The sequence below is a fragment of the Rhinopithecus bieti genome, unplaced genomic scaffold, assembly GCF_001698545.2.
Source record: "Rhinopithecus bieti isolate Rb0 unplaced genomic scaffold, ASM169854v2 scaffold_21201, whole genome shotgun sequence".
Taxonomy (NCBI): Eukaryota; Metazoa; Chordata; class Mammalia; order Primates; family Cercopithecidae; genus Rhinopithecus; species Rhinopithecus bieti.
In genome coordinates this window covers 1,498,518-1,525,701 of record NW_016810610.1, presented here as the reverse complement: position 1 = coordinate 1,525,701, position 27,184 = coordinate 1,498,518, and the positions used below count along the sequence as shown (strand labels likewise).

General features: G+C 34.5%; 1 protein-coding gene across 2 annotated transcripts in view; it reads left to right on the top strand.

The window, feature by feature from the left end:
- The window catches only part of NHLRC2 (NHL repeat containing 2), a 66,484-nt gene that overhangs the window by 17,177 nt on the left and 22,123 nt on the right, over nucleotides 1–27,184 (top strand). For both annotated transcript variants that reach the window (XM_017892490.1, XM_017892491.1), the window contains exons 3-5: nucleotides 5,398–5,853; nucleotides 8,471–8,592; nucleotides 16,540–16,669. In XM_017892490.1, the coding sequence (XP_017747979.1) occupies nucleotides 5,398–5,853; nucleotides 8,471–8,592; nucleotides 16,540–16,669 (708 nt within the window). The remainder of the gene's footprint in view (nucleotides 1–5,397; nucleotides 5,854–8,470; nucleotides 8,593–16,539; nucleotides 16,670–27,184) is intronic.

The window sequence follows — 27,184 nt, the reverse complement described above, 5'->3', positions numbered from 1 at the left end:
TTTTTTTGAGACTGAGTTTTGCTCTTATTGCCCAGGCTGGAGTGCAGTGGCACGATCTCGGCTCACTGCAACGTCCGCCTCCCAAGTTCAAGCAGTTCTTCTGCCTCAGCCTCCTGAGTAGCTGGGATTACATGGCGCTTGGCTAAGTTTGTATTTTTAGTAGAGACGGAGTTTCTCCATGTTGGTCAGGCTGGTCTCGAATTCCCGACCTCAGGTGATCTGCCGGCCTCAGCCTCCCAAAGTGTTGAGATTACAGGCGTGAGCCACTGCACCTAGCCCTGAATCTTTTATTATTTGACTTAGTTTTATAATTGAGTCTCTGGACTTTTCTTAATATACTGTTATATCTCCATATAGAAATTTTTCAGTCTTATGCCTCTAATTGATTTCACTTGTCTAATTATGTTGGCTAATCCCCCACAACTCACCCCAATTTATTGTTAAACAATAGTAGAGATAGTAGGCATTTTTTCCTTATTCTTTATCGTATTGGAAGTACTTCCGTTTTTATACTATTGGAAATACTTCTATTTTATACTATACTCCTATTTTTATACCAGTTTCTGGTTTTATACTCAATTAAATTTAAAGTATGAAAGATTAATGTAAATAATTATGTGTCAATAAACCTAATTATTAAAAAGAATCTATCTCTGCTACTTCTGGGTTTGGAGGAGGATGGTGGCCACCTGATGTTGAATCTCCCCACTGTCCCTCCCCTCTGTTCCAAACAATAAAAAAGGGGAGAGCAAGTAAAACTACACTTGGCCCTGCATTTCACGATACTAGGAAACAGAGAATATCATGGCTTCACATTACATGTAAGTTCAGAAATAAACTAAATTCCCATAAAGGTTCTATTGCTGTAAGTCTATGGATGCCAAGAACAAGTATAGGAGAGACTTAAAAGACTCCATGAGAATAAGTAGAGTGATTCAGAGTACTTAGACAAAGCACAAATAGAATAGTATCCTTACCTCCAGAAAGAGAAGCTCCAATACAAAGTATAAAATACTGAACACAGGTTTGGAAATACTAGACCATATCACCAGCCCTTAAAAGAGTGCAGGACTAGGGAAGCCTCAGAGAAGCATTGCTCCTGGGAGATAATCAGCTATCTCAGAAAGATGTGGTTTCCCTTGGAGACAGGCCACTAAAGGGAAAGAAGGAACTACGAGGGAAAAGCTAAGGTTCTAATGGAAACAAAAGAGAAAGAAGATATACCAACCCCTCCTTCCACCCATGCTATTCATAAATGAAACTGCCCAGAAAAAGGGAACTGTCAGAAGAGGGCGCTCTCAAACTAGGAACCCTGTTCACAAAATGAAGAGGAGTAGAAAAAGGCAGATCACACCTATATAAAAACTACTGCAAAAAATGTTGAAGGTGCAATTCAGAGTTAAAATGTTGATACAGATTCTCTAACAATCACAAAATTGACAAAACTGTAACACCTTCCTTCATATTGGATTAAATATCCTCAGTCAGCATTTAGGAGTAATGAAAAAAACAGCTTGAATCACAAATTGGAAAACTAAGAAATGGACAAAAAAGAAAAAAGGAAAGGAGTGTTAACTGAATCCAGAAAAGAAAAGGCAAATTCAAAATTGTATTACAAATGAAAACTAAGTTTATCCAAGGGACAATAAATTTGCATAAAAATGTATTTAGGGGCATTAAAAGCAGGGGGGAGAACCCCAGAGAATGAAAATGAGCTTAAAAAAAAAAAAAGTTAAAAGGTTTAAAGAAAAAAATGATTGAATTGGAAAACAGGCAGAGGAGGTCCAACATAAGACTACTTGGAGACCCTCAAGAAAATCAGAACAGCTGACTGGAGCAAATATCTAAATTAGAATCAATAAAACTTTCTGGAAAGAAAAGAAACCTTGAATCTACATATTGAAAGGGCCTACCAGGTACTAGGGAAAATTGACCCAGAACAGTCCAAGAAGTATCCTAGTAAAATTATTATCTTTTAAACATTGAAAAACAAAAAAGGTAATTTACAAAGACATTTAAGTTAGACTGACCGTGCTTTTCACAAATAACTTACAAAGCAAGGCAACAGTACAGTGACATTTCAGAAATCGTAATGAGTGTAAATCATAAACCAAAAAGATTATATCCAACCATTTGTCCTTTAAGAATCAATCAAGGTTAAAGAAAAACAGTTTGAATGTCCAAAAACTCAGAGAATACTGTGCACATGTGCCCTTTCTGGTGAATCTACTATAGGGAGATCAAGGGAATCATAGGTAAGTAGGGAAACTGCTAATGGATGGATGGAGATTTTACACATGTAGTGCCAACACTAAAACTAGGAATTAGAGTTTTGGTATATTAGTCATAGTTTGATCAGAGAAGCACAACAACTGGGGATAATAATGAGAGAACTAATAGGGAATTCGTTTTAGGTAGTTGACGGTATGTTATTGGAGCTACATGGCTAACCAGTATATGTGAGGCTGTTGCTTCTGTGTGCTCCTGCAACCTACCTGAGTTTGCTAACTTTTCACGGTCTTCAAGCAGAAGTGTGTGTGTATATGTTCTTGTGCTTTGGTTTGGAATTAAAGTTGTAATTGTTGGCAAATTATATCTCCTGATGGCAGGTCAGGCGGTTGAGAAGGAAAGATGGATATAAAGTAGCAGAGAACAAGGGCAAACCAGAAAGAACGTGCAAACATGAGCTAGAACTCACAAGGATAAACTGAAGCCTATGTAAACTTCAGTTTAGATAATGAAGTGGAGCAAAACACTCATCTGGCTCAGAAATTGGAGATGCGGAAGGAGGAGATCTACAACCCTGATATTACTGCTTTCATTTGCCTCTCATATCTTTTTTTACCCCTTTATTTTTAGCCTTTCTGATTCACATTTTCTTAGATGCATCTTTTATATAAAGAACTTATCCAAATCTTTTTCTTTTAATAATGAGTTAAGCCCATTGGTATTTATTCGTATGACTGGTAATGTACAAATATTATGTGTATTTGGTTATATCTGTTGTGTTTATCAACATGATGCACTTTCTTTGCTGTTTTATTTTCCTAATCTCTTCTGATATTTATAAATGTTTACATTTATCTTTTATTAATCTTTGTACTTACAACTTTAAAAAATAATGATAGCAAAATTTGCTGAAATTTTACTTTACACTAGGTACTATGCTAAATGCCTTACACAGATATCTCTTTTAATCCACCTGACTTACAAGGCATTTACTGTTATTTTCCTCATTTTGCAAATGAGAAAACAGATGAACAGTTAAGTAACTTGCCCAAGGTAACAGGTGTGCAGTCCTTCCCACACTGCCCCACCACCTTTACCCACATTCCCCAGGCAACCATTCCTCACTGCATCTTTTTTCCCCAGCTGCTTTCAAGGTGTGTGTGGGGGTGTGTGTGTGTGTGTTCAGCCTTTGGTTTTCAGCAGTTTGTTTATGATGTGTCTAGACATGATTTTAATTTGTGTTTGCTGAGCTTGAATTCTCTAAATTTATATATTTAATCAAATTTTGAAAGTTTGGGCATTATTCAGTTATTTTTTTCTGCCCCAATCTATTCACTTTTTCTGGGATTCCAGTTATACTTACTTAGATATTTTGAAACTGTTCCACAGGCCCCTAGGTTCTATTTATTTTTGTTTCAATCTTCTTTCTCTCTTTGTGTTCTTTAGATTGGATAATTTCTGTTGAGCTGTCTTTAGGTTCATTAACCTTTTCTTTGTCATGTCCTTTTTGCCAATGAGATCATCCAGTGAATTTGTGGTATTTTCAGTTCTAAAATTTTAGTTATTTTTTATAATTTCCATTTCTCTGTTTATGTTTCCGTCGTTTTACTTACTTCGTATGTGTTTTTCTTTACCTCATGGAGCATAGTTGTCTAGTTGCTTGAAAGTCTTTGGTAAGTCGAACATCTGCTTTATTTTAGCATCGATATCTCTTGATTTTTTTTTCCCCCTTGATAATTGACCATATATCCTTGTTCTTTTCTTTGAATGTCAGGTAATTTTGGATTGTATCCTGGACGTTGGAATGTGATGATATGTGAACTCTGGGTTCTGTTGTAGTCCTGTAGGGAATATTGGTAGCTTTATTTTAGTAGGCATTCAACCCTCTTAATTCAAATTGTAACTTCTGTCTCATCTTCCGTCAGCTCTCTCTCCTTCTGTAAACCCAGTTATTCAGTTCTCAGCTCCCCAAGCATTTGCTACACTTTTTTGAGTCTGTTCCATGTACTGTAGTTTAGAGGTTAAACTAAGACTTGTGAGTGTTCATACTCAGAAATAAGGAGTTGCTTTCCCCAGCTCTTCCCCTCAGGGTTTCTCCCACACTGTCCAGGTTTTGTGGTTTCTTGGGCCAGAGTTGCAGCCAGGTTTCTGTTGGAGTTTTGGCTCCCCATACAGCTCCAAAACTGGAACCCACTCTCAGGGCAAAGCTAGGAAAAGGATGGAAAAAGAAAATAAAATTGGCAGTTCACTCTTCTGTCACTTGCTTTTCTGAGTTTTGACCCTCCTGTACAATCTACCTGGTTTTGTTTACTTTTTTCTGTCTTCAAGCATGGTGTGTCTTCAAGCATGCATGTTTGTGTTTTGATTCGGAATTAATAGTTGTAATAAAAGCATGAGCTTCTGGGAAATTATACCTCCTGATTTGTGTGGTTTTATTTGTTCATCTTGTAGGTTTGAGTAGTTTTTGATGGATGTGTTGGGAGATTTGAATGTACTAGCTGTTATTATCTCTATTAGTTTGGTAGTAAATATTGAAATTTTTCACTGAATCCAGCCTAACACTGTTTTTTGTTTTTGTTTTTTGTCACTACTTGAAATAATGTATTGATTAGATAAGAGAAGTATGTTGTTTTCAACAGTTATGTCTGCAGAAAGGCTTGTTCTAAGAACCGTACAATAGGAATTTTAAATAAATCAAAAGCCTTATATTATGGAAACATCTTGCTTATATTTATTCTGTTAATATGTAATGTAAAGTTAGATCAAAAAATATATAACAATAAATACCTCCCAAAAGCAGGCATAAGCAACTGAATTTCAAAGGGGCTTATTATAGGTGGAAAAAATTTCAACATTTAATAAGAAAATAAAGATGATTTTTATAGCGTTATCTAAATAAAAGAAAAAAGGAGTTTTAATCCTTCAATAACCATATGAATTTGATGATATGTATTTTTATGTAATAATCAAGATTGTTATGAGATTTAAATTTGTTAGTTTTTTATATTTGTGTTAAAATGCAGTTGAAGATCCCAGCGTAGTTCTACTTTTTGTTTTTTGGATCCATGGACTTCTAATATTTATTAGTGACCCAAAACCTAATGTGTGGATGATGATATTCAAACTTAAATATTTAATAATGTTTAACATATAATGTTTTCCTTTCAGATGGTCTTCTCATTATTGGTGTTCACTCAGCTAAGTTTCCAAATGAAAAAGTCCTGGATAACATTAAGAGTGCTGTTCTTCGATACAACATCACCCACCCTGTGGTTAATGATGCAGATGCCAGCCTTTGGCAAGAACTAGAAGTTTCCTGCTGGCCAACTCTAGTCATACTTGGACCTCGCGGAAACATGTTGTTTTCTTTGATTGGAGAGGGACACAAAGATAAATTATTTTTATATACTTCAATTGCTTTAAAGTATTACAAAGACAGGGGGCAGATCAGAGATGATAAAATTGGAATAAAACTCTATAAAGATTCTTTGCCACCTTCACCATTGCTGTTTCCTGGCAAAGTAACAGTAGACCAAGTTACTAATAGATTGGTAATAGCAGACACTGGACATCATAGAATTTTGGTCGTTTGGAAGAATGGACAAATTCAGTATAGCATTGGAGGTAAAGCTTCTGATTATGATATATAATATGTTTTACAGTAAAAAAATAGCTCAGGTAAATATAAAAGTTGAAATGTCTAAATGAAAACTAATTATAGAAAATGATATACATTGACTTAACTTCCTAACAAAATTTTTTGTTAATTAATGCATGATGTCTGAATTAACCTCTTCTCACTCCCTCATAAAACAAACAAAACACTGAAAAGCTCCAGGTGAAAAGAGGAAATAGTTCAGCTTTTAGATACATTTGTATATTCTATCTTTTTTTTTTTTTAACTGCTGTACTTACTGTTTCTTATGAAAACATACATTTTGGATTTCAGGCATTTTAAGTAGAAGTATTATGTTTCACTTTCCAACAAAATATAGCCATATCTTTTAAAGATCATGTCAGTGCCCCATGAACTTGAGAAGTAGTTTATAAAATAAATAAGCTAGAATTTGTGCATAATTTTACTTTTCTCTCCTTCTTTCCATAAGAACTTGAACATGTGTCTGGATCTATTTCCAGAATAGAAATAGGTGTAGCAGAGTGTAAGTATCATGCAAGCATAGATCATTTTGTTCTATATCTCCCTGGTCTTAGATCTAAAACTACCTCTTGGTTACATGTACATAATTAATAAACTCTACAGAGTACATTCTTATTAATCTTGCTTATCTAAACTGACATCTGACAACATGTTAGTCAAAGACAAAAGTAATTCATCTCTTTGCAGTCAGTCCTGTTTTAGTAATATATGCAGCATTAGTACATAAAGTAGGAATGTCTCAGTTTGTAATATAAAAAAGCTAGTTGTAGTCCTATGCCCTGATGTTATTCTTAATGTGCCAAGATACAGTAGCTACGTGTTGTGTTTTGGGGTATTTGTTTTGTTTTGGCCACTTGGTATTTTGATTTATGACAGGCAGTTATGAGAATTGAATTGTTACTCAAAAGTGTCTTTTGTAGCAGCTTGAACTTAAGTGGTTTTAAAGTGTTTAATAGATTCTGTGATTTTCAAAATAGTGTAGGTGAATATTCTTTGTTAAAAGAGAAACCAAGCTACACTGCCCAAACATATTTCTTTGTTAAAAGAGAAACCAAGCAAGCTACACTACCCAAACATATTTCTAGAAATACTGTTATCTTTTGATATAGTTATTCTTTAATTTTAAAAAAGAATTCTTTGGTCAGATACACTCAGGAAACACTAATGTTATCTAACAGATTTTATTGGTGATGGTATAATATTTCTCAAATTTTTTACTCTGCTAATTTTCCTCATGAGGGGTATAGTACGCAGTCTTTTCCAATCTCGCATAACCACAGAACTCTCCCTTTTTTTTCAGGGAACTCTTATCAATATAAACAACAATAACAGTATTATTAACAATTATAGTTACAGCAGACACTGTACGTCTGGCATTATTCGAAACATTTTACTTGTATGAACTCATTTTGCCTGCACAATGCTATGAGTTAGGTAATTAGTTCCATTTTACAGAAGAAAACTGAGACACAAAGAACTTGCCCAAACCACCAGCTAGAAAGAGACAGACCTGGGATTTAGACAGGGTCTATTGGGCTCTTGAGTTCGTTTTCTTTCTTTTGAGACCGAGTCTCACTCTGTCGCCCAAGCTGGAGTGGAGTGGCATGATCTCGGCTCACTGCAACCTCCACCTCCCAGGTTCAAGCAATTCTCCTGCCCCAGCCTTCCAAGTAGTTGGGATTGCAGGTGCCTGCCACTACGCCTGGCCAATTTTTTGTATTTTAGTAGAGATGGGATTTCATTGTTTTAGCTAGGCTGGTCTTGAACTCTTGACCTCAAGTGATCTGCCTGCTTCGACCTCCCAAAATGCTGAGATTACAGGTGTGAGCCACTGTGCAAGGCCTTGAGTTTGTTTTCTAGCCACTCCATTACACTACCTTTTATGGCTGCCTCGGACAATGGAGTTCCACAAAGCAGTTTGAACTGCTGATTTAGAGGCCTTGAATGGCTTGTTTGCTGGCCACGGAAATAACAATTACATTTTATTGTGTTGTACTCTCCACCCGTGAAACTCTACATGAATTGTTAAAACTGAGAAGTGTACTAGAATCACTCTCTCTTACAGTGTGTACAATATATCGATATATCGTAGGACTTTGTAACAAAGTGAAATAGTAGATAAGAAGCATTCTTCATCTGGGGTCCTTGGACTCCTAAAGGAAAGGCTTCAGTGGTCCTCAAGATCTAGGATTGTTTGCAACAATTTAGCCATGTGTATTTTCTAGGGAGAGGGCTTGTATTATCCAAGGAGCATATCTTTCAAAATGTTAAAATTGTTCATCTGTTGAATAATTGGAGTTATTTTAAAATCTTTGTAGTCTAGGTAATGGATAATTAGAATGCTTTTAAAATTATTTTCTTCACTACATGCTACTATGCTTAAGTGCACTTGTAATTACACTATGAGCCCTGTCATTAGCAAAACTCACTCTTAAGAAAATGTTCCTTGAGGAACATTTTAGTTTTATATGGACATACCATGTTTTATATTAAATATTAAAATCCCAGCATTAAATACAAGTTTGTTTTGTTTTGTTTTACCTTGAGATCACTTCTTAAGTGGGAAATTTTATCTCATTTTAGGACCCAACCCTGGAAGAAAAGATGGAATATTTTCAGAATCAACTTTCAATTCTCCACAGGGTGTAGCCATAATGAATAATATCATATATGTGGCAGACACTGAAAACCACCTTATAAGAAAGGTAATTTTCATTTTAAATTTGTTTTAATACTTATAATCAGAAAAGTGAATTGTATTTGCTACATTAAATATTTGAAGTTAAAGGGTGATGCTTATGTATGTCAATGTCCTTGTTCTGCTTTTTTTGAGGTACTTACTTTAGTTTTATTCTCAAGTATCTGTTGCTATTTGTGTCAGTATGTAGTTACCACAAAAGAAAACCCCACTGAATTCTTTTTTTAACCCTTTGTTTCAAAGCTGTGTCCCTAATCACTCAAAAGCTCCTCATTTTGAAGTATTTTCCTAACCACTAGTTTACAATGATCCTTTGTCCTTTTCAGTTAAATTTTCTCAAACTAGAAAAAAAATCATATCATTCCTGCTTCTCTTCAACTCTTATGCTTTGGCTGGAAATACTGATTAGCCAATTCGTCTTAAAACTTGTTTTATCTTATTATAAAAGTAATATGTGTTCTTATTTCTAAAAGTCAGCTAATACATAAAGCTAAAAAAAAGGTCTGACCATCANGATTCTTTGCCACCTTCACCATTGCTGTTTCCTGGCAAAGTAACAGTAGACCAAGTTACTAATAGATTGGTAATAGCAGACACTGGACATCATAGAATTTTGGTCGTTTGGAAGAATGGACAAATTCAGTATAGCATTGGAGGTAAAGCTTCTGATTATGATATATAATATGTTTTACAGTAAAAAAATAGCTCAGGTAAATATAAAAGTTGAAATGTCTAAATGAAAACTAATTATAGAAAAATGATATACATTGACTTAACTTCCTAACAAAAATTTTTTGTTAATTAATGCATGATGTCTGAATTAACCTCTTCTCACTCCCTCATAAAACAAACAAAAACACTGAAAAAGCTCCAGGTGAAAAAGAGGAAATAGTTCAGCTTTTAGATACATTTGTATATTCTATCTTTTTTTTTTTTTAACTGCTGTACTTACTGTTTCTTATGAAAACATACATTTTGGATTTCAGGCATTTTAAGTAGAAGTATTATGTTTCACTTTCCAACAAAATATAGCCATATCTTTTTAAAGATCATGTCAGTGCCCCATGAACTTGAGAAGTAGTTTATAAAATAAATAAGCTAGAATTTGTGCATAATTTTACTTTTCTCTCCTTCTTTCCATAAGAACTTGAACATGTGTCTGGATCTATTTCCAGAATAGAAATAGGTGTAGCAGAGTGTAAGTATCATGCAAGCATAGATCATTTTGTTCTATATCTCCCTGGTCTTAGATCTAAAACTACCTCTTGGTTACATGTACATAATTAATAAACTCTACAGAGTACATTCTTATTAATCTTGCTTATCTAAACTGACATCTGACAACATGTTAGTCAAAGACAAAAGTAATTCATCTCTTTGCAGTCAGTCCTGTTTTAGTAATATATGCAGCATTAGTACATAAAGTAGGAATGTCTCAGTTTGTAATATAAAAAAGCTAGTTGTAGTCCTATGCCCTGATGTTATTCTTAATGTGCCAAGATACAGTAGCTACGTGTTGTGTTTTGGGGTATTTGTTTTGTTTTGGCCACTTGGTATTTTGATTTATGACAGGCAGTTATGAGAATTGAATTGTTACTCAAAAAGTGTCTTTTGTAGCAGCTTGAACTTAAGTGGTTTTAAAGTGTTTAATAGATTCTGTGATTTTCAAAATAGTGTAGGTGAATATTCTTTGTTAAAAGAGAAACCAAGCTACACTGCCCAAACATATTTCTTTGTTAAAAGAGAAACCAAGCAAGCTACACTACCCAAACATATTTCTAGAAATACTGTTATCTTTTGATATAGTTATTCTTTAATTTTTAAAAAAGAATTCTTTGGTCAGATACACTCAGGAAACACTAATGTTATCTAACAGATTTTTATTGGTGATGGTATAATATTTCTCAAATTTTTTACTCTGCTAATTTTCCTCATGAGGGGGTATAGTACGCAGTCTTTTCCAATCTCGCATAACCACAGAACTCTCCCTTTTTTTTCAGGGAACTCTTATCAATATAAACAACAATAACAGTATTATTAACAATTATAGTTACAGCAGACACTGTACGTCTGGCATTATTCGAAACATTTTACTTGTATGAACTCATTTTTGCCTGCACAATGCTATGAGTTAGGTAATTAGTTCCATTTTACAGAAGAAAAACTGAGACACAAAGAACTTGCCCAAACCACCAGCTAGAAAGAGACAGACCTGGGATTTAGACAGGGTCTATTGGGCTCTTGAGTTCGTTTTCTTTCTTTTTGAGACCGAGTCTCACTCTGTCGCCCAAGCTGGAGTGGAGTGGCATGATCTCGGCTCACTGCAACCTCCACCTCCCAGGTTCAAGCAATTCTCCTGCCCCAGCCTTCCAAGTAGTTGGGATTGCAGGTGCCTGCCACTACGCCTGGCCAATTTTTTGTATTTTTAGTAGAGATGGGATTTCATTGTTTTAGCTAGGCTGGTCTTGAACTCTTGACCTCAAGTGATCTGCCTGCTTCGACCTCCCAAAATGCTGAGATTACAGGTGTGAGCCACTGTGCAAGGCCTTGAGTTTGTTTTCTAGCCACTCCATTACACTACCTTTTTATGGCTGCCTCGGACAATGGAGTTCCACAAAGCAGTTTGAACTGCTGATTTAGAGGCCTTGAATGGCTTGTTTGCTGGCCACGGAAATAACAATTACATTTTATTGTGTTGTACTCTCCACCCGTGAAACTCTACATGAATTGTTAAAACTGAGAAGTGTACTAGAATCACTCTCTCTTACAGTGTGTACAATATATCGATATATCGTAGGACTTTGTAACAAAGTGAAATAGTAGATAAGAAGCATTCTTCATCTGGGGTCCTTGGACTCCTAAAGGAAAGGCTTCAGTGGTCCTCAAGATCTAGGATTGTTTGCAACAATTTAGCCATGTGTATTTTTCTAGGGAGAGGGCTTGTATTATCCAAGGAGCATATCTTTCAAAAATGTTAAAAATTGTTCATCTGTTGAATAATTGGAGTTATTTTAAAATCTTTGTAGTCTAGGTAATGGATAATTAGAATGCTTTTAAAATTATTTTCTTCACTACATGCTACTATGCTTAAGTGCACTTGTAATTACACTATGAGCCCTGTCATTAGCAAAACTCACTCTTAAGAAAAATGTTCCTTGAGGAACATTTTAGTTTTTATATGGACATACCATGTTTTTATATTAAATATTAAAATCCCAGCATTAAATACAAGTTTGTTTTGTTTTGTTTTACCTTGAGATCACTTCTTAAGTGGGAAATTTTATCTCATTTTAGGACCCAACCCTGGAAGAAAAGATGGAATATTTTCAGAATCAACTTTCAATTCTCCACAGGGTGTAGCCATAATGAATAATATCATATATGTGGCAGACACTGAAAACCACCTTATAAGAAAGGTAATTTTCATTTTAAATTTGTTTTAATACTTATAATCAGAAAAAGTGAATTGTATTTGCTACATTAAATATTTGAAGTTAAAGGGTGATGCTTATGTATGTCAATGTCCTTGTTCTGCTTTTTTTGAGGTACTTACTTTAGTTTTATTCTCAAGTATCTGTTGCTATTTGTGTCAGTATGTAGTTACCACAAAAGAAAACCCCACTGAATTCTTTTTTTAACCCTTTGTTTCAAAGCTGTGTCCCTAATCACTCAAAAGCTCCTCATTTTGAAGTATTTTCCTAACCACTAGTTTACAATGATCCTTTGTCCTTTTTCAGTTAAATTTTCTCAAACTAGAAAAAAAATCATATCATTCCTGCTTCTCTTCAACTCTTATGCTTTGGCTGGAAATACTGATTAGCCAATTCGTCTTAAAACTTGTTTTATCTTATTATAAAAGTAATATGTGTTCTTATTTCTAAAAAGTCAGCTAATACATAAAGCTAAAAAAAAGGTCCCCTGACCATCAATTCCAGTTTCCCAGAGGTAACCATCCACTGTTAAAGTGTGTGTCTTTTTGGAAATTTTCTACTCTTATAAAATAAATTGATATTAAAAGCCTATTTGTAGAGAATTTTTTTAAACAAAGGTAATGATACTATGCATACATAATGTTTTGTAGGTTTTTCTAACTATTTTTTTGCATATTAGTCATCTGAATGATATGACTATATCACATTTCATTGTAGATGTACTCAGTTATTTCAAATATTTCCTACCTATGGCTGTTTTGGCTAAACCATTGCTCTTTAAGTTGCTATGTGTTTGGAAAATAAGTAACCAAGTTCCTCATACTCATCCTGTCTAAATACATTGTTTCAGATACTTCCTTGTTTTTCTCACTGTTTCTTTCAGTATTGACATTTATCCTCATTTACTTGACAATATTATCACCTATATACACATAGTAGAAAAAAATACATATAATATATAATAATAGCGACTGTACTGTAAGTCCCCCTGAGGGCTAGAAATATGTTTTGTCTACTACTAAATACTGGCATCTAGAAAAGACCTGGCCTGTGGTAGGTGTTCAACAGATATTTGTTGGATGATTTTATGAGCAAATAATACTGTTTCATGAAGCACTTTCGAAAGTGTGTATTCCTCTTAATATAAAAGTGTTACATGAAAAACAGATTTTGTGGGTTAATACATTAAAGCAGACGTGTTTTTTAAAGTCTTGGAGACTTTCTTCTTCCAGACTTAAATATGCTAACGTGTTGTTGAGTGCGTTAATAGGGGGATATTTGTGCGGCATTTCTAAATTTATTTGACCAGAGATCCCTTTATAGGCAGAGCTGTTCATAGGACTAATGTTTTCATTGTGTATATTTTATGGAAAAGTGGGTTTTTTTATTACTAAATTTTTAATGATTAATATTTCTTTATCATTATCTTTTTGGGGTTGTATGCTTTTATAATTCATCAGAGGGGCTAGACCTCTAATGGTGTATTGAATTAGTAAAATAGCCAACCTGCAACATTCAGGGAGTACTTGTCCTTCTTTTCTAATTGTATGTCATTTCTCTTGCTTTATAACTTAATGGGTTTTGGAGTATTGACCATGTGCTGCATTTCAAATATTTATGCATTTAAGTAGCATAATCACAACAAATTTAGGTTACCTGAAATTGTTCTATATTATGTGACTTAATATGGTGTCTGCAGAAATGGAAAGTAGAATTTTTTCCTTTTAAAAATACAAGAATATTTGTTGTGTTTTATTTTTGTTTAAGACCTCATTTTTAGAGGATTGAGTTGATCACACTTCTACATTCACGGTTCACAAACATAGTTTCATGCAGACCCTTCTCTGAATAATTTATTTAAATTATAAATTCTCCTACTTGCCCATACCCCCCACTGTCACTCCCCTTACATTAACATACCCATTGTGATATTTTTAATGCTTACTTTTTATTTGTATGTGATCTTGTAAACAAAATGTTTTGTTTATATTTTTAATTACTTTATTGTGCTATATTTTGTGTATCATAAAGTTCACCCATTTCAAATCTACAATTCATTAGTTTTTAGTAAATTTAACAGGTTTTGCAACTGTAACCATATGTTGTTTTTAAAACATTTCATCCCCCAAGTAAGAACCCACATGTCCACTTAGAGATAGTCCTTACCCCTCCCATCCCTAGGCAACCGTTAATTTACTTTCTGTCTCTGTAAATTTGCCTTTTCCAAACATTTTATTTAAATAGAATTATATATGTTTTCTTGTATTTGGCTTCTTTCATTTCACATAATGAAAAGTTCATGTGTGAAGTGGCATGTCAGTAGTTCATTCCTTTGTATTGCTGGATAGTATTCTGTTGTGTGAATATGACATTTTATCTACCAATTCACCATTGATATTTAGATTGTTTTTTGGCTATTTTGTATATTTTGTTATTTTGGGCTGTTATGAATAATCTTGCTGTGAGCATTGATATATAAGTTTTACATGGACATACATTTTCATTTGTCATGGGTAGATACTTAGTACTGGTATTGAGGAGTTACATGTTTTGTATTTAATTTTTTGAGAGCTGCTGAATTATTTTCCATAGCAATTGCACCATCTTACCTTCCCACTCGAAATAACGTGGGTTCCAATTTTCTACGTGTTCACTGTCACTTGTTATTTTTCAGTTTTAAAAAATGTTAGCCATCCTACGGCATATGAAGTGGTATCTCATTGTGGTTTTGATATGCATTTCCCTCATGACTAATGATGTCAAGCACCTTTTCCTGTGCTTATGGGCCATTTCTATATCTTTGAGAAGTGTCTGTTAAGATTCTTAGCCAAATTTTTAATTGGGTTGTCTTTTCTGTAAGAATCCTTTATATATTCTAGGTACAAGTTCTTTATCAGATATATTATTTGCAAATGATTTTCACATTTTCTGCTTGCATTTATACTTAATCATGTTCTTTGATGCATAGAAGTTTTAAAATTTGATGATGACTAATTTGTCCATTTTTTCCTTTTGTTGCTTATGTTTTTGTTGTCGTAAGAATCCATTGCTAAATCCAAGGTCACAATTATTTACCGCTGTGTTTTATTCTAAAAGTCTTTTAGTTATGGCTCTTATAATTAGGTCTTTGATCCACTTTGAGTTGATTTTTGTATGTGGTGTGAAGTAGGGGTTCAACTTCATTCTTTTACATGCAGATATACAGTTATCCAGAAAGATTTATCCAAGAGACTATTCCTTCTCCATTGAATAGCCGTAGCAGCCTTGTTAAAAATTAGTTGATCATAGATGTATGGACAGAGATTCCGTTGATCTCTCTGTCTTTATGCCAGTACCTTACTGTTTTGATTGCTATAGCTTTTAATAAGGTTTGAAATTGGGAAGTGTAAGTCCTCCCACTTTCTTCTTTTTCAAGATTGTTTTGGCTATCCTAGGTCCCTTACAATTTGATAAGAATTTTAAGACCAGCTTATCCATTTCTGCCAAAATCTTTTGTTTCTTATGTAAACAAATTGTCTGCAAAAACAAGTTCCCTTCTGATTTTAAACTTCCTGTTTCCTTTTATTATATTGCTGACCAGTACCTCTCTTGCTTTTAAGCTTAGCATTGATGGTGGGTATCTTGTGATGTTCATAATCTTAAAGGGAATACATGTAAATTTTACCTAAAAGTGTAATATTTGGTGTAGCTTTGAGGAATAAGATATCTGTGAAGTAAGGAAAATTTCTTTCTGTTGATAGCTGGATACAATATATAATAAAGCAATTAAGTGAAATATTGAATAGAATCTAAGTGGTAGGTATATGCATGTTTGTTACAAAAATCTTTTAACTTTCCTGTGTGTTTGAAAATTTTCCCAATACAATGTTGGGGAGAGGGTCTCAGGAGATGAAAGCAGAACATATTTTCCCAGTAGAATACATTAGTTTTTCAGTTTAGGAAGTAAAGTTGATATAGTGTCATGGAACTACCTGGGTTCAGGTCCCAGATTCTTGACTTACCAACTGTGGGATGTTGAAAAAGTTACTTAACAATCTGTGTTTTAGTTTTCTCTAAGATATTAAAATCGTCATATAGTTTTGAGCATGGCTGGATAGCTGGTTGGCTTCCTCACTGTTGGATCAGTGCTTGGCACATACAAGCTTTAATATGTGTCAATCACTAACTGAGCATAATTGAAATATGTGCATTTAATTTTTAGAAACATGTATTTTGCTACATTGTGTTTTAAAATTTCATTTAAAAATTTTTGTTTAGTTAAGATGAGGTCAATGCCAGATCTGGAGGCATGATGGGAGACGGGGATAAGAGGGGAAAAGTGGAAGAATGGACAGGTGGGGAAATGAAAGGGACTGATTATGTGCTTTTGAATAAGAAGTTCATGCTGTAATTGACTGGCCTTTTTTAAAATAAAACTTTATATTGCACATACACTCTAAATGTTCTATTGAAAATCTTTACACAGCAAAAGACAAAAGCAAAAGTACTTTCCTTGCATAAAACCATCCTTTCAATTTCTATAGATTGACCTAGAGGCTGAGAAGGTGAGCACTGTAGCTGGCATTGGAATTCAAGGTACAGATAAAGAAGGTGGAGCAAAAGGAGAACAACAACCTATTAGTTCCCCTTGGGATGTAGTTTTTGGAACATCAGGTAGGTGAACTTTCAATATTAAATGTAAAAGTAAATTTTGCTTCATATAAATTTTAAAAATATTCTTGAGATGGTCATTTGGATTAATTATATTGCTAATTACTTTATTTTATACTTTTATACCTATGCATCAGAGTTTGTTAATTCTGTAAAAACAAAGCTAGCAGTAATATAGGTATATATTATATATACTAGAGTATGTATTATATATAATATTACCTATTTTATTTTATCTGTAAATAGACTATGTGTTATTCTAAAGAATTATATATTAGATGCACCCTCCAATTAATGTAGTTCTAAATTTCTTATATTGAAAGGATTATAGTTTCAGAACTTCAAAAGATTATTCATGAACAGTAATCAATAATAAAAATAAATTTATTTATTATTCATAAATAAGGAACTTACAGTGTCGTTATATACTCTAGTTTGAAAAAGAAAAAGAGGCAGCTGCTTTTGCTTTAGATTTAAAAAATTTATATTAAAGTATGATAGCTTCTTTTGAACCATTAAACTTTTACCCTACTGAATTGTGTAGACATTGATAATGAATGAAACGTAATGTTACCTTTATTATCTATATTAATTGACTAAAAGAAATCCAGGAGTACTCTTATTAGTATTCTTATTTTTTATTGGCTGTCAGTGATACTGAGATGGTCATTTACAGTCTAAAATTGGATTGATGAGTAAACAAAGTTAGAATACATCGAAATGGAATTTTGGACTAAATGGTTGGTGTTGTCTTCATATATTTGAAGAGTATATAAGTACCTGCTTAGTTGAAAGGCTTTACATTTGAGGTAATTTTCTTTTATGATGCCAATTTAATTACGATTCAAAGACCCTATTTTTTTGTTACTAACTTTTATAAAGCACTTAATAATTCATAAAATAAATGAGTGAACTTCTAGTACTACCTGCATTTAACACTTAAGTATTTTGTATAGATTATTTTTGAGAATTCTGTTTGTGGAATTGTGTGTTGTAAACATTTATAATTTGTTTTGTAGCTCACCAAGGGGGATGGTATAGTAGGAGCAGTGCATCCAACTAAAGGGATACTTCATATGTAGAGAATTTTGAAATATTAATACAGTGAACTAAAACTCAGTCTCCATTTTATTACCATGCACTAGCAATTCTAAATAATTCCAGGGCTAAATCTTCACCAGTACTTTTCACTTTTACCTCCCTGCCTTATTTGCTCTACTTATGATTATTTTTACTAAATTGTATTTTAGTATGATGTTATTTATTACATGAGCTGTTCTATAGTGCAAGTAAACAAACTATAGCTACATTTAGCAGCATGGACAAATATAATAAGGGATATTTTGAGTGATAAAAGAAAGTTACAGAATATGTACAATATAATTTCTTTGTAGAAATCTACAATGTGATTTCTTTTATAGCAAGTACAATAGCATTTAATACAAGTATTGGGAGATCCATTCAGACATAATAAAGTTAAAAGTAAGAAGAATAATGTACATTATTCTTGATAAAATGATAAATGTACATTTTTATACTAGTGGTTCCTTATGGGAGGAGGAGCAATTAGGTAAGAAAAAGAAATAAAAGGCATCCATATGGGAAAGAAAAGTGAAATTGTCTCTGTTTGCTGATGGACATGATCTTATATGTAGAAAATCCTTATGACTACACCAAAAGACTATTAGAACTGATAAATTTTGTGAAGTTAAAGATAATAAAATCAACATACAAAAATTAATAGTGTTTCTATATATTAACAGTGAACTATCCAAAAAGGAAATTATGAAAATAATTTCATTGACAGTAGCATTTAAAAAAGTAAAATAGTTAAGAGTAAATTTAACCAAGGAGGTGGAAAGATCTGTACACAGAAAACTATAAAACATTGATGAAATAATTTGAAGAAGACAAATAAATGGAGAGATATCCCATGTTCATGGATTAGAAGAATTAATATTGTTAAAATGTTCATACTACCCAAAGCATTCTACAGATTCAGTGTAATTTCTATCAAAACTGTGTTGTCGTTTTTCTTAGAAATAGAAAAAAACTATCTTAAAATGTGTATGGAACTAGAAGAGATCCTGAATAGCCAAAGCAGTATTGAGCAGAAAGAACAAAGCTGGAGGCATCACACTTCCTGATTTCAAACTATGAAGCTGTTGTAATCAAAATAGCATGGTACTGTTTTAAAAAACACACATATCAACCAATATAACAGGATAGAAAACCCAGAAATAAACCCAAGTATTTACAGTCAAATGATTTTCAACAGAAGTGCCAAGAACACACAATGTGGAAAGGACAATTCCTCTTACAAATGGTGTTGGGAAAATTGGATATCCACATGCAGAAGAATGAAATTGGACCCTATCATATACAAAAACCAACTCAAAATAGATTAAAGACTTACAAGTCCTGAAACGGTAAGGTTACACGAAGAAAACAGGAAAAGCTCTACAACATTGATCTGGGCAATGAATGATTTCTTGGATAGGAGTCCAAAAACACAGGCAACAAAAGCAAAAATAGACCAATGGGATTGCATCAAACTAAAAAGCTCTGTACAGCAAAGAAAACAATTAACAGAATGAAGAGACAACCTATGAGTTGGGAGAAAATATCTGCAAACCGTGTAACCGATAAGGGGCTAATATCCAAAATATGTAAGGAACTCAAACAACTCAATATCAAGAAAAAACCTGACTAAAATATAGGGAAAGGGTATCAACAAACATTTCTCAAAAGAGATATGAATGGCAAGCAGATATATGAGAAAATATTCATCATCTCTAATCATCAAGGAAATGAGAGTGAAAGCAATATGCGATATTACCTCACACCTGTTAGAATGACTTTATCAAAAAGACAAATGATAAATGTTGATAAGGATGTGGGAAAAAAAAGAACCTTTTTATACAGTTGGGATTGTAAATTAATACAAACATTTTGGAAAATAGTATAGAGGTGCCTCAAAAAACTAAAAATAGAATATTTATGTGATCCAGCAGTCCAACTTAACAAAGGCATTAAAATTGCTATGTCATAGAGATATTTGCACTCCTATATTTATTTCAGCATTATTCACAATTGCTAAGATATGGAGGCAACCCAAGTGTCCATCAGTGGATGAATGGATAAAGAAAATATATATCTAAGGTTGGGCCTGGTGGCTCATGCCTGTAATTTCAGCACTTTGGGAGGCTGAGGTGGGCAGATCACCTGAGATCAGGAGTTCAAGACCAGCCTGGCCAACATGGTGAAGCCCCTTCTCTACAAGAATACAAAAATTAGCCAGGCATGATAGTAGGTGCCTGTAATCCTAGCTACTTGGGAGGTTGAGGTGGGAGAATCAGTTGAACCCGGGAGGCGGAGGTTGCAGTGAGCCGAGATCACGCCACTGCACTCCAGCCGGGGCAACAAGCAAGACTCCATGTCTAAAAAAACAAAAAGAAAATGTGTATCTACACACTGGAGTACTATACAGCTTTAAATACTGTCATTCATGGCAACATGGATGGAAGCAGAGGACATTATGCTAAGTGAAATAAGCCAAACACAGACAGATTCTGTATGATCTTACTTGTGGAATCTAAAAACATCAGTCTTAGGCTGGGCATGATGACTCATGCCTGTAATCCTAGCACTTTGGGAAGCTAAGGTGAGAGGAATTCTCAAGGCCAGGAGTTTGAGATCAGTTTGGTCAACATAGCAAGACACTATTTCTACAAAAGAAATTTTAAAATAAAAAATAAATTTAAAAAATATTATAAGAAAATCTCAGGAAAGGAACGTAGAAAACTGGTTGCTAGAGCCTAGGAATAAGGGAAGGTATGGGGAAAGAGAAGAGGTTGATCAAAGGGTACAAAGTTTCAGTTGGAGGAATAAGTTTTAGAGATAATTGTGCACTGCATGGTGACTGACCTGTAGTTATTATTTCACAGCTGCTAAAAGAATATTTAACATTTGCACCACAGAAAAAAATGTTAGTAAGGTCATAGATATGTTAGTTAGCTTGAGTGAATCTTTCTACAATGTACACATAGATCAAAACATGACGTACCCCACGAATGTACACAATTATTGGTCAATTAAAAATTTGAAAAAAGAGATGTAGGAAAGAGACTAGAAATATCTCACTATTTTAAATCTACATGTAATATGTAAATGCATATGTTTATGTATTTTAAATAGTATCTGAATATTTAACCTAACTATACTGTACAGTTATAAAATAATTAGTACAAAGTGACTTTTACAAAATTACGTTTTATCTGTGTTCATTTTTTAATTGTCATTCTTAATATGGTCAGAACATCATGCACCAAAAATAATTACTACAGTAAGTTCATTTTTTCAGCAGGTACATTGTAATGTTTCTAAAATGTGTATCAGGTCTCTGTTGACTCCATTCATACCAGACAACAACCTGAAAGACACTAAGGTTGAAACCTCTATCAGCATCTCTCTTTTTTTTTTTTTTTTTTTTTGAGACTGAGTCTCACCCTATCACCTAGGCTGGAGTACAGTGGCGTGATCTCAGCTCACTGCAACCTCTCGCTCCCGGGTTCAAGCGATGCTCCTGCTTCAGCCTCCCGAGTAGCTGAGATTACAGGTGTGCACCACCATGCCTGGCTAATGTTTGTCTTTTTAGTAGAGATGGGGTTTCACCATGTTGGCCAGGCTGGTCTCTAACTCCTGACCTCGAGTGATCCGCCCACCTTGGCCTCCCAAAGTGCTGGGATTACAGGTGTGAGCCACTGTGCCCAGCCAAAACCCCTATCAGTATCTAAGTACTTTAAGACTTTACCTGATTTTGAGTCATTTATAGAAAGGATAATGTGCCAGAATCCCATTAACCTTTCTTGGCCCTTTAATCAACAGTTTCCCTAGATAGAAATTTAGCCATTCTTCTACAACCTTTAATGGTTGAAATCCAACTATTTAGTATGCTAGTCTGATAATCTACAGTGTTGGTATTTATGTGCTTCAATAATATGCTTCTCTGACTCCCATTATTAATATGATATAAAATACCAAGAAAAAAATATTTTTGCTTTAAAAAAATGAGATGACACAGGAAGTTTTGAAGGAATAAATTTGATGCGGTATGACTAATACATTTTTGTTTTGTTAAAATAAGAAGTTATATCTTTATGTCTAAAATTTGAGAGAAGATTCTTATACTGCCTTATCACATTGACTTGGTATTAAGTTTTTTTAGGTTAATTAGGTATAATTTATATAAAGTAAAATTTACCCTTATTAGGGATATAATTCTGTGAAATTTGACAAATATGTGCAGTCTTATAACTTTTGCCACAGTCAAGATACAGAATATTTTCATCCCAGAAAGTTATTTCATAGCCTGTTGAGTCTCCCCCCACCATCACCACACTGACCCCAACAACTGGCAGCAGTGATCTCTTTCCTGTTCTCTGTCATCTTTCATGTCTGGCTTCTTCCATTTAGAATAATGCTTTTGAGATTCATCCCTGTGGTTCCATGTATCAGTAATTTGTTCTCTTTTTTCACTGAGTAGTAGTTCGTTGTGTGGCTCTACCACAGTTTGTTTATTCATTCACCAGTTGATAGACATTTGAAGGTATTTCTAGTTTTCAGTGGCTATAAAAAATCTCCATAAACATATGTGCACAGTTTTTGTTTTGTGGTAATGTGCATTCACTTCTCTTGGGCAAATGCCTAGGAATGAGCTTACTGGGTCATATGGTAAGTGAATGTGTACGAGAAACTGCCAGACTGTTTTCCACAGTGGCTGTTTTCTTAAAGTCCCAAATGTCTATTGGGAGTCATTGCTTCTGTCTGAAGAACTTCTTATGACATAGGTCTGCTGGCAGTGACTTCTCTTGCCTTTATTCTGGTCTGAAAAAGTATCTAGCTTTCATTTTGAAAGTTATTTTACTCCATATGTGAATCTAGATTAACATTTTTTCTTTTAATATTTTAAAGATATCACTCCATTGTCTTTTGACTTACATAGTTTTCCACAAGACATCTGTTTTAATATTATCTCTTCTTTATATGTAAAGTGTATTTTTTTCCTCTGGTTGCTTTTAAGATTTTATCTTTGGTTTTCAGCAGTTTGATATATCTAAGAATTATCCTGCTTGGAGTTCTTGAATCTGTGGTTTGATGTTCATTATTTTCAAGAAATTCTCACTTCAGATATTTTTTTCTGCCCCTTTCTGTCTTTCTCTTTCTGGGACTTCAGTTACTCATATGTTCAATAACTCTTGCATATTGTGTTCTTTTTATTCACTCTTCTTTTTTTTCTTTTTGTACTGGTAATTTCTACCAATTTATCTTCAGAGTCACTAATTCTTTCTTCAGCTGTGTCTAGTCAACTGATGAGCCTGTTGTATTAGTCCATTCTCGTACTGCTATGGAGATACTACCTGAGACTAGCTAGTTTATAAAGAAAGGAGGTTTAATTAACTCACAGTTCCGCATGGCTGGGGAGGCATCAGGAAACTTAAAATCATGGCAGAAGGTGAGGAGGAAACAAGGCACATCTTACTTAGCAGGCAGCCAAGAGAGAGTACCAAGGGGGAAGTGCCAGACACTTACCAAGCAAGCAGATCTCATAAGAACTCATTCACTATCATGAGAACAGCATGAGGGAAACTAACCCCATGATCCAATCAGTTTCCACCAGGTGGCTCCCTCGACATGTGGGGATTACAATTCAGATTACAATTGGAGATGAGATTTGGGTGGGGACATGGCCAAACCATATCATTTGTAGAAGGAATTTTTCATCTCTAATATTATGCCTTTTTGATATAGCATTTGCATTTCTTACAGATTCATCTCTGCTGAAATTCCTTATCTATTTAGGTGTGTTGGCCACCTTTTTCTCTAGGTTCTTTAACATACTATGCATAGTTATTTCAAAGTCTGTATTAGATAGTTCCAAATTTGGGGACTATCCTCAAGTCTGTTTCTGATCATTCCTTTGTTACTTGAAAGTGGGTAATTTTTTTGCTTTTCAGTGTGTCTTCTCATTATTTATTATATGTCAGTCATCTTGTATAAAACAGTAGAGGCTGAGATAAATAGTACTTATGAAAGATTGAGTCAATTTGGTCAGGAGCTGAGCTGGGCCTTGGTTTTATTATTGCTATGTCAGTGCACCATATTTTAAAAATTCCTCTAGTTGGGCAGCTGTTGCCTTCTGATTTTGCTTCAGTACATGGGCCTAGATTACATGGAGGGTTTTCTCAGTGTTTCTCAGCTTTCAGTCATTCCTGTACAATGAAACTACATGGTGGTTCCCTCTTTCCATTCTTGCAGCCGTCCCAAGGATAGACTGCTACTGGTTGTTATTCTGCCCCAGGCTTGTGTTGTGGATGGGGGTGTTCTCTGTTGTTCAGCCTCAGTCTTGGGAAGGCCCTGAGTGCCTAGGCCTTGAGGAAAGGATGCGGGGAGCTTTTTCATTGTTGCTGTTCCTCTCTCTGGCAGCTAAACTCTGTCTTGTGTCTGTGATTGGTTTGGGGAGCCTCCTGCTTCTCCCCGAGCAGAATGAGAACTCTGCTTGGTGGCAGTAGAGCATTTTTTCATCTCCTTTTACCACAGCTGTAAATGGTGTTTTCCTGTGCTCTCTGCAAAATGACCGGCTTTCCTGCCTTTCCCTAGTGGCTTAAGACTTTGATTCATAAGAGGTTTAGAGACTTTGTAGAAGCAAATCTGTATAGAAGCACTGATGGAGAATTTCACAGATGCTGTTAGGAGGGTTCTAGTCATAGGTGCTTAAAATGACAGAATTTTTAAAAAGCTGGATTTCAGGTAGTTTTCATGTTCATACTTCTTTTGTTGATTTTATTTCTGTTTTCTAATAATATTTCTGTGATCTCTACTGATAATTATGAGTGAGTTTTGCCTTTAAAAATATTCTCAAAACCTTTTCAGCCTCTGTCATTGTCCTTTTAAAAATGTCTTAATTTGTGACTGTTGAAAGTCAGTAATATTAAGTGTACTCTTTTTTGTAATTTTACCTTCTATTTTAGATTTGGGGGTATGTGTGCAGGTTTGTTTTGTAGGTCTAAGTATACTCTTAATTTAAAATGGAAATGTTCATGATTACCACATTCTTGTTAGAGGGAACAAAACTAATACCCGTACTCAGTGATGGAACTATGTGCTTTGGAGTCCACATTCCAGGATGAACAGTTGTAAATTGTTAATATGACTCTTGTTGATAGACATAAATGCCAGCCCACTTTTTTTTTTTTTTAACTTTCATTTTGTTTACAAAAACAAACTCTTCACTTCTAGCACGGTGGCTGTGAGCAGGGACTCGAGCCAGACCAGCTAGGTTTGCAGGTCCACATCTTAGTAGTTGTGTGACTTTGGACAAGTTTCATAGCCTCTTTATACCTCAACTTTCTCATCTAAATTGAGGATACAAATAGTACCTACCTGAAAGGCTTATCATGAGGATGAGAATTAATATATGTAAAGCACTTAGAACAGTATCTGGTGCATAGAAAGCGTAATATAATATAAGTGTTTGCTGTTGTCACTGTTTTCTGTAAGATAAGAATTTTGTCATAAAGTGTCACGAACAGATGCTGATGGTCTGAACCAAACCAAAAATGGGAAGGCAAGGGACTAGAAAATAAACTTTAAAGACATTATCCAACCATAGACCATTCTCAGGGGTATAGGGAGAGAAAGGCAGAGGGGTAAACCTCACTATGCATCCCGGAGTAGAAGGCTGTGGGTACATTTAATCAGATCCCTGTTTCTGAACACAGACAGAAATGCACTTGAGTACTTGTTACCAGAGCTAAGTCCATGGGTCAGAGGCAGAAGGGAGGGTGAAAAGGCAGCAAGCAGAGAACTGAACCAAAGAGCACAAGCTCACTTCCATAGTTCCTTCTTTCTCATCAGAACACTCATAATCTAGAGTCAGATTCACTAATGAATTCATTTTCCAAGTTTAGCTGGGTGAATTTCAGCAAATTATTTAGCCTCTTTGAAGCTGGCTTTTTATAAAATGAAGATGATGATAATAAGACTTCTTAAGATTGTTAAATTGAAGGAAATAATCCATGTAAAATGATTAGCTGGGTGCCATCAACACAGATAGTGACCTGGGTGATGACAGTCATTATCCTCATAAGTTGGTATGTAGAATTCCAAACACCTGAACCCTGACCTGACACTGCTGCTGCTTCTCTACTTTTTCTCATTCCTCGGGCATCTGAAGGAAATAAATACACAGAGACCAAAACTAAACCAATGCCCATACTTTATCTGTCACTGGGAAGCTTTTGCCTTATTACAATAAGCCCCAGCTGAGCTATACTGACCTGTTTGGAGAACTGGATAATGGAGTTAAATTTGATCTTTCACTCAGCTGTGCACCAACATAGCTCTCCTTTGCCAAGACAGAGGCTCTAAAAGCAAGCTAAGAAAAGCAAATGTTTTTGTTCCTAAAGCTTAGAGCTAAATTTGCCTGACTCACCCTTCTGAGATTTTCTTGGAGTGGGACATTGATGTGAAAGAGAAAGAAAGAGGCAGTTTTCAAGGTGGGAACAGGATGACAAACCAGTTCAGAAGGAATTCTTGCAGTAATCCCTAACGGTGGCTTAGGTCAAGGTGGAAGTAGTGAGAAGTAGTCAGATTTTGGATATATTTTGAATAAGGAACCTACATAATTTGCTGAGGATCATGCGTGACATGTGAGAGAAAGGAGGAATTAAAGGTGACTCCAAAGCTTATGACCTGAGAAGCTGAAAGGATGGAGTGCTTTTATTTTCATCTACTTGGTCAACCTTGCTTGCAGTCTTGTTACCCAAAAGGTCCTAACATTGGCTGGAGCTGACTTTTCAATCAAGATAAGTTGTATAAAAATATCTGTCTAAATTTCCCTCAATAATGATTCTCAGTGTAGAAGGCTTATAAATCTTGCTAGGTTTACCCTTAGGTGTTTGATGTTTTTAAATGGCGTTACAAATTTTATTTTATATTTGTTTGCTGCTGTAAACCGATAAAAGAATTTATCCTTGCTTATTGACCCTATACCCAACAACATTGCTAAATTCCTCTATAAAATTGCAAAGATTTTCTGTGTACATAATTATGTGATCTGCTAATAACTACAGTTTTATTTCTAATCTTTTGTACTTTGCTTCTTTTCCTTCTTTATTGCACAAACTAGGACCTCCATAAGGTGTTAAATAGAAGTGTTGATAGTGGGTATCTTTGTCTCATTTTATTCTCGGGGATGTTTGTAGTATTTTATTCTTAAGTAGGATGTTTGCTGTGACTCTCTTAAAAATGTTCTCTATAAGATTAAATAAATTGCCTTCTGATCCTAGTTTGCTAAGAGTTTTTATCGTGAATGGAAGCTTGTTAGAGATATTGAAAGGCTTTATTGTTATGGGTGGCTTTGGAGTTCTCGGCCCTATCAGATCCCAAATCCCCTTCCTATGATACATTTTAAGAAAAGCCTCCTTTACCATACCTAAAGTGAAATTCATAGGTAAT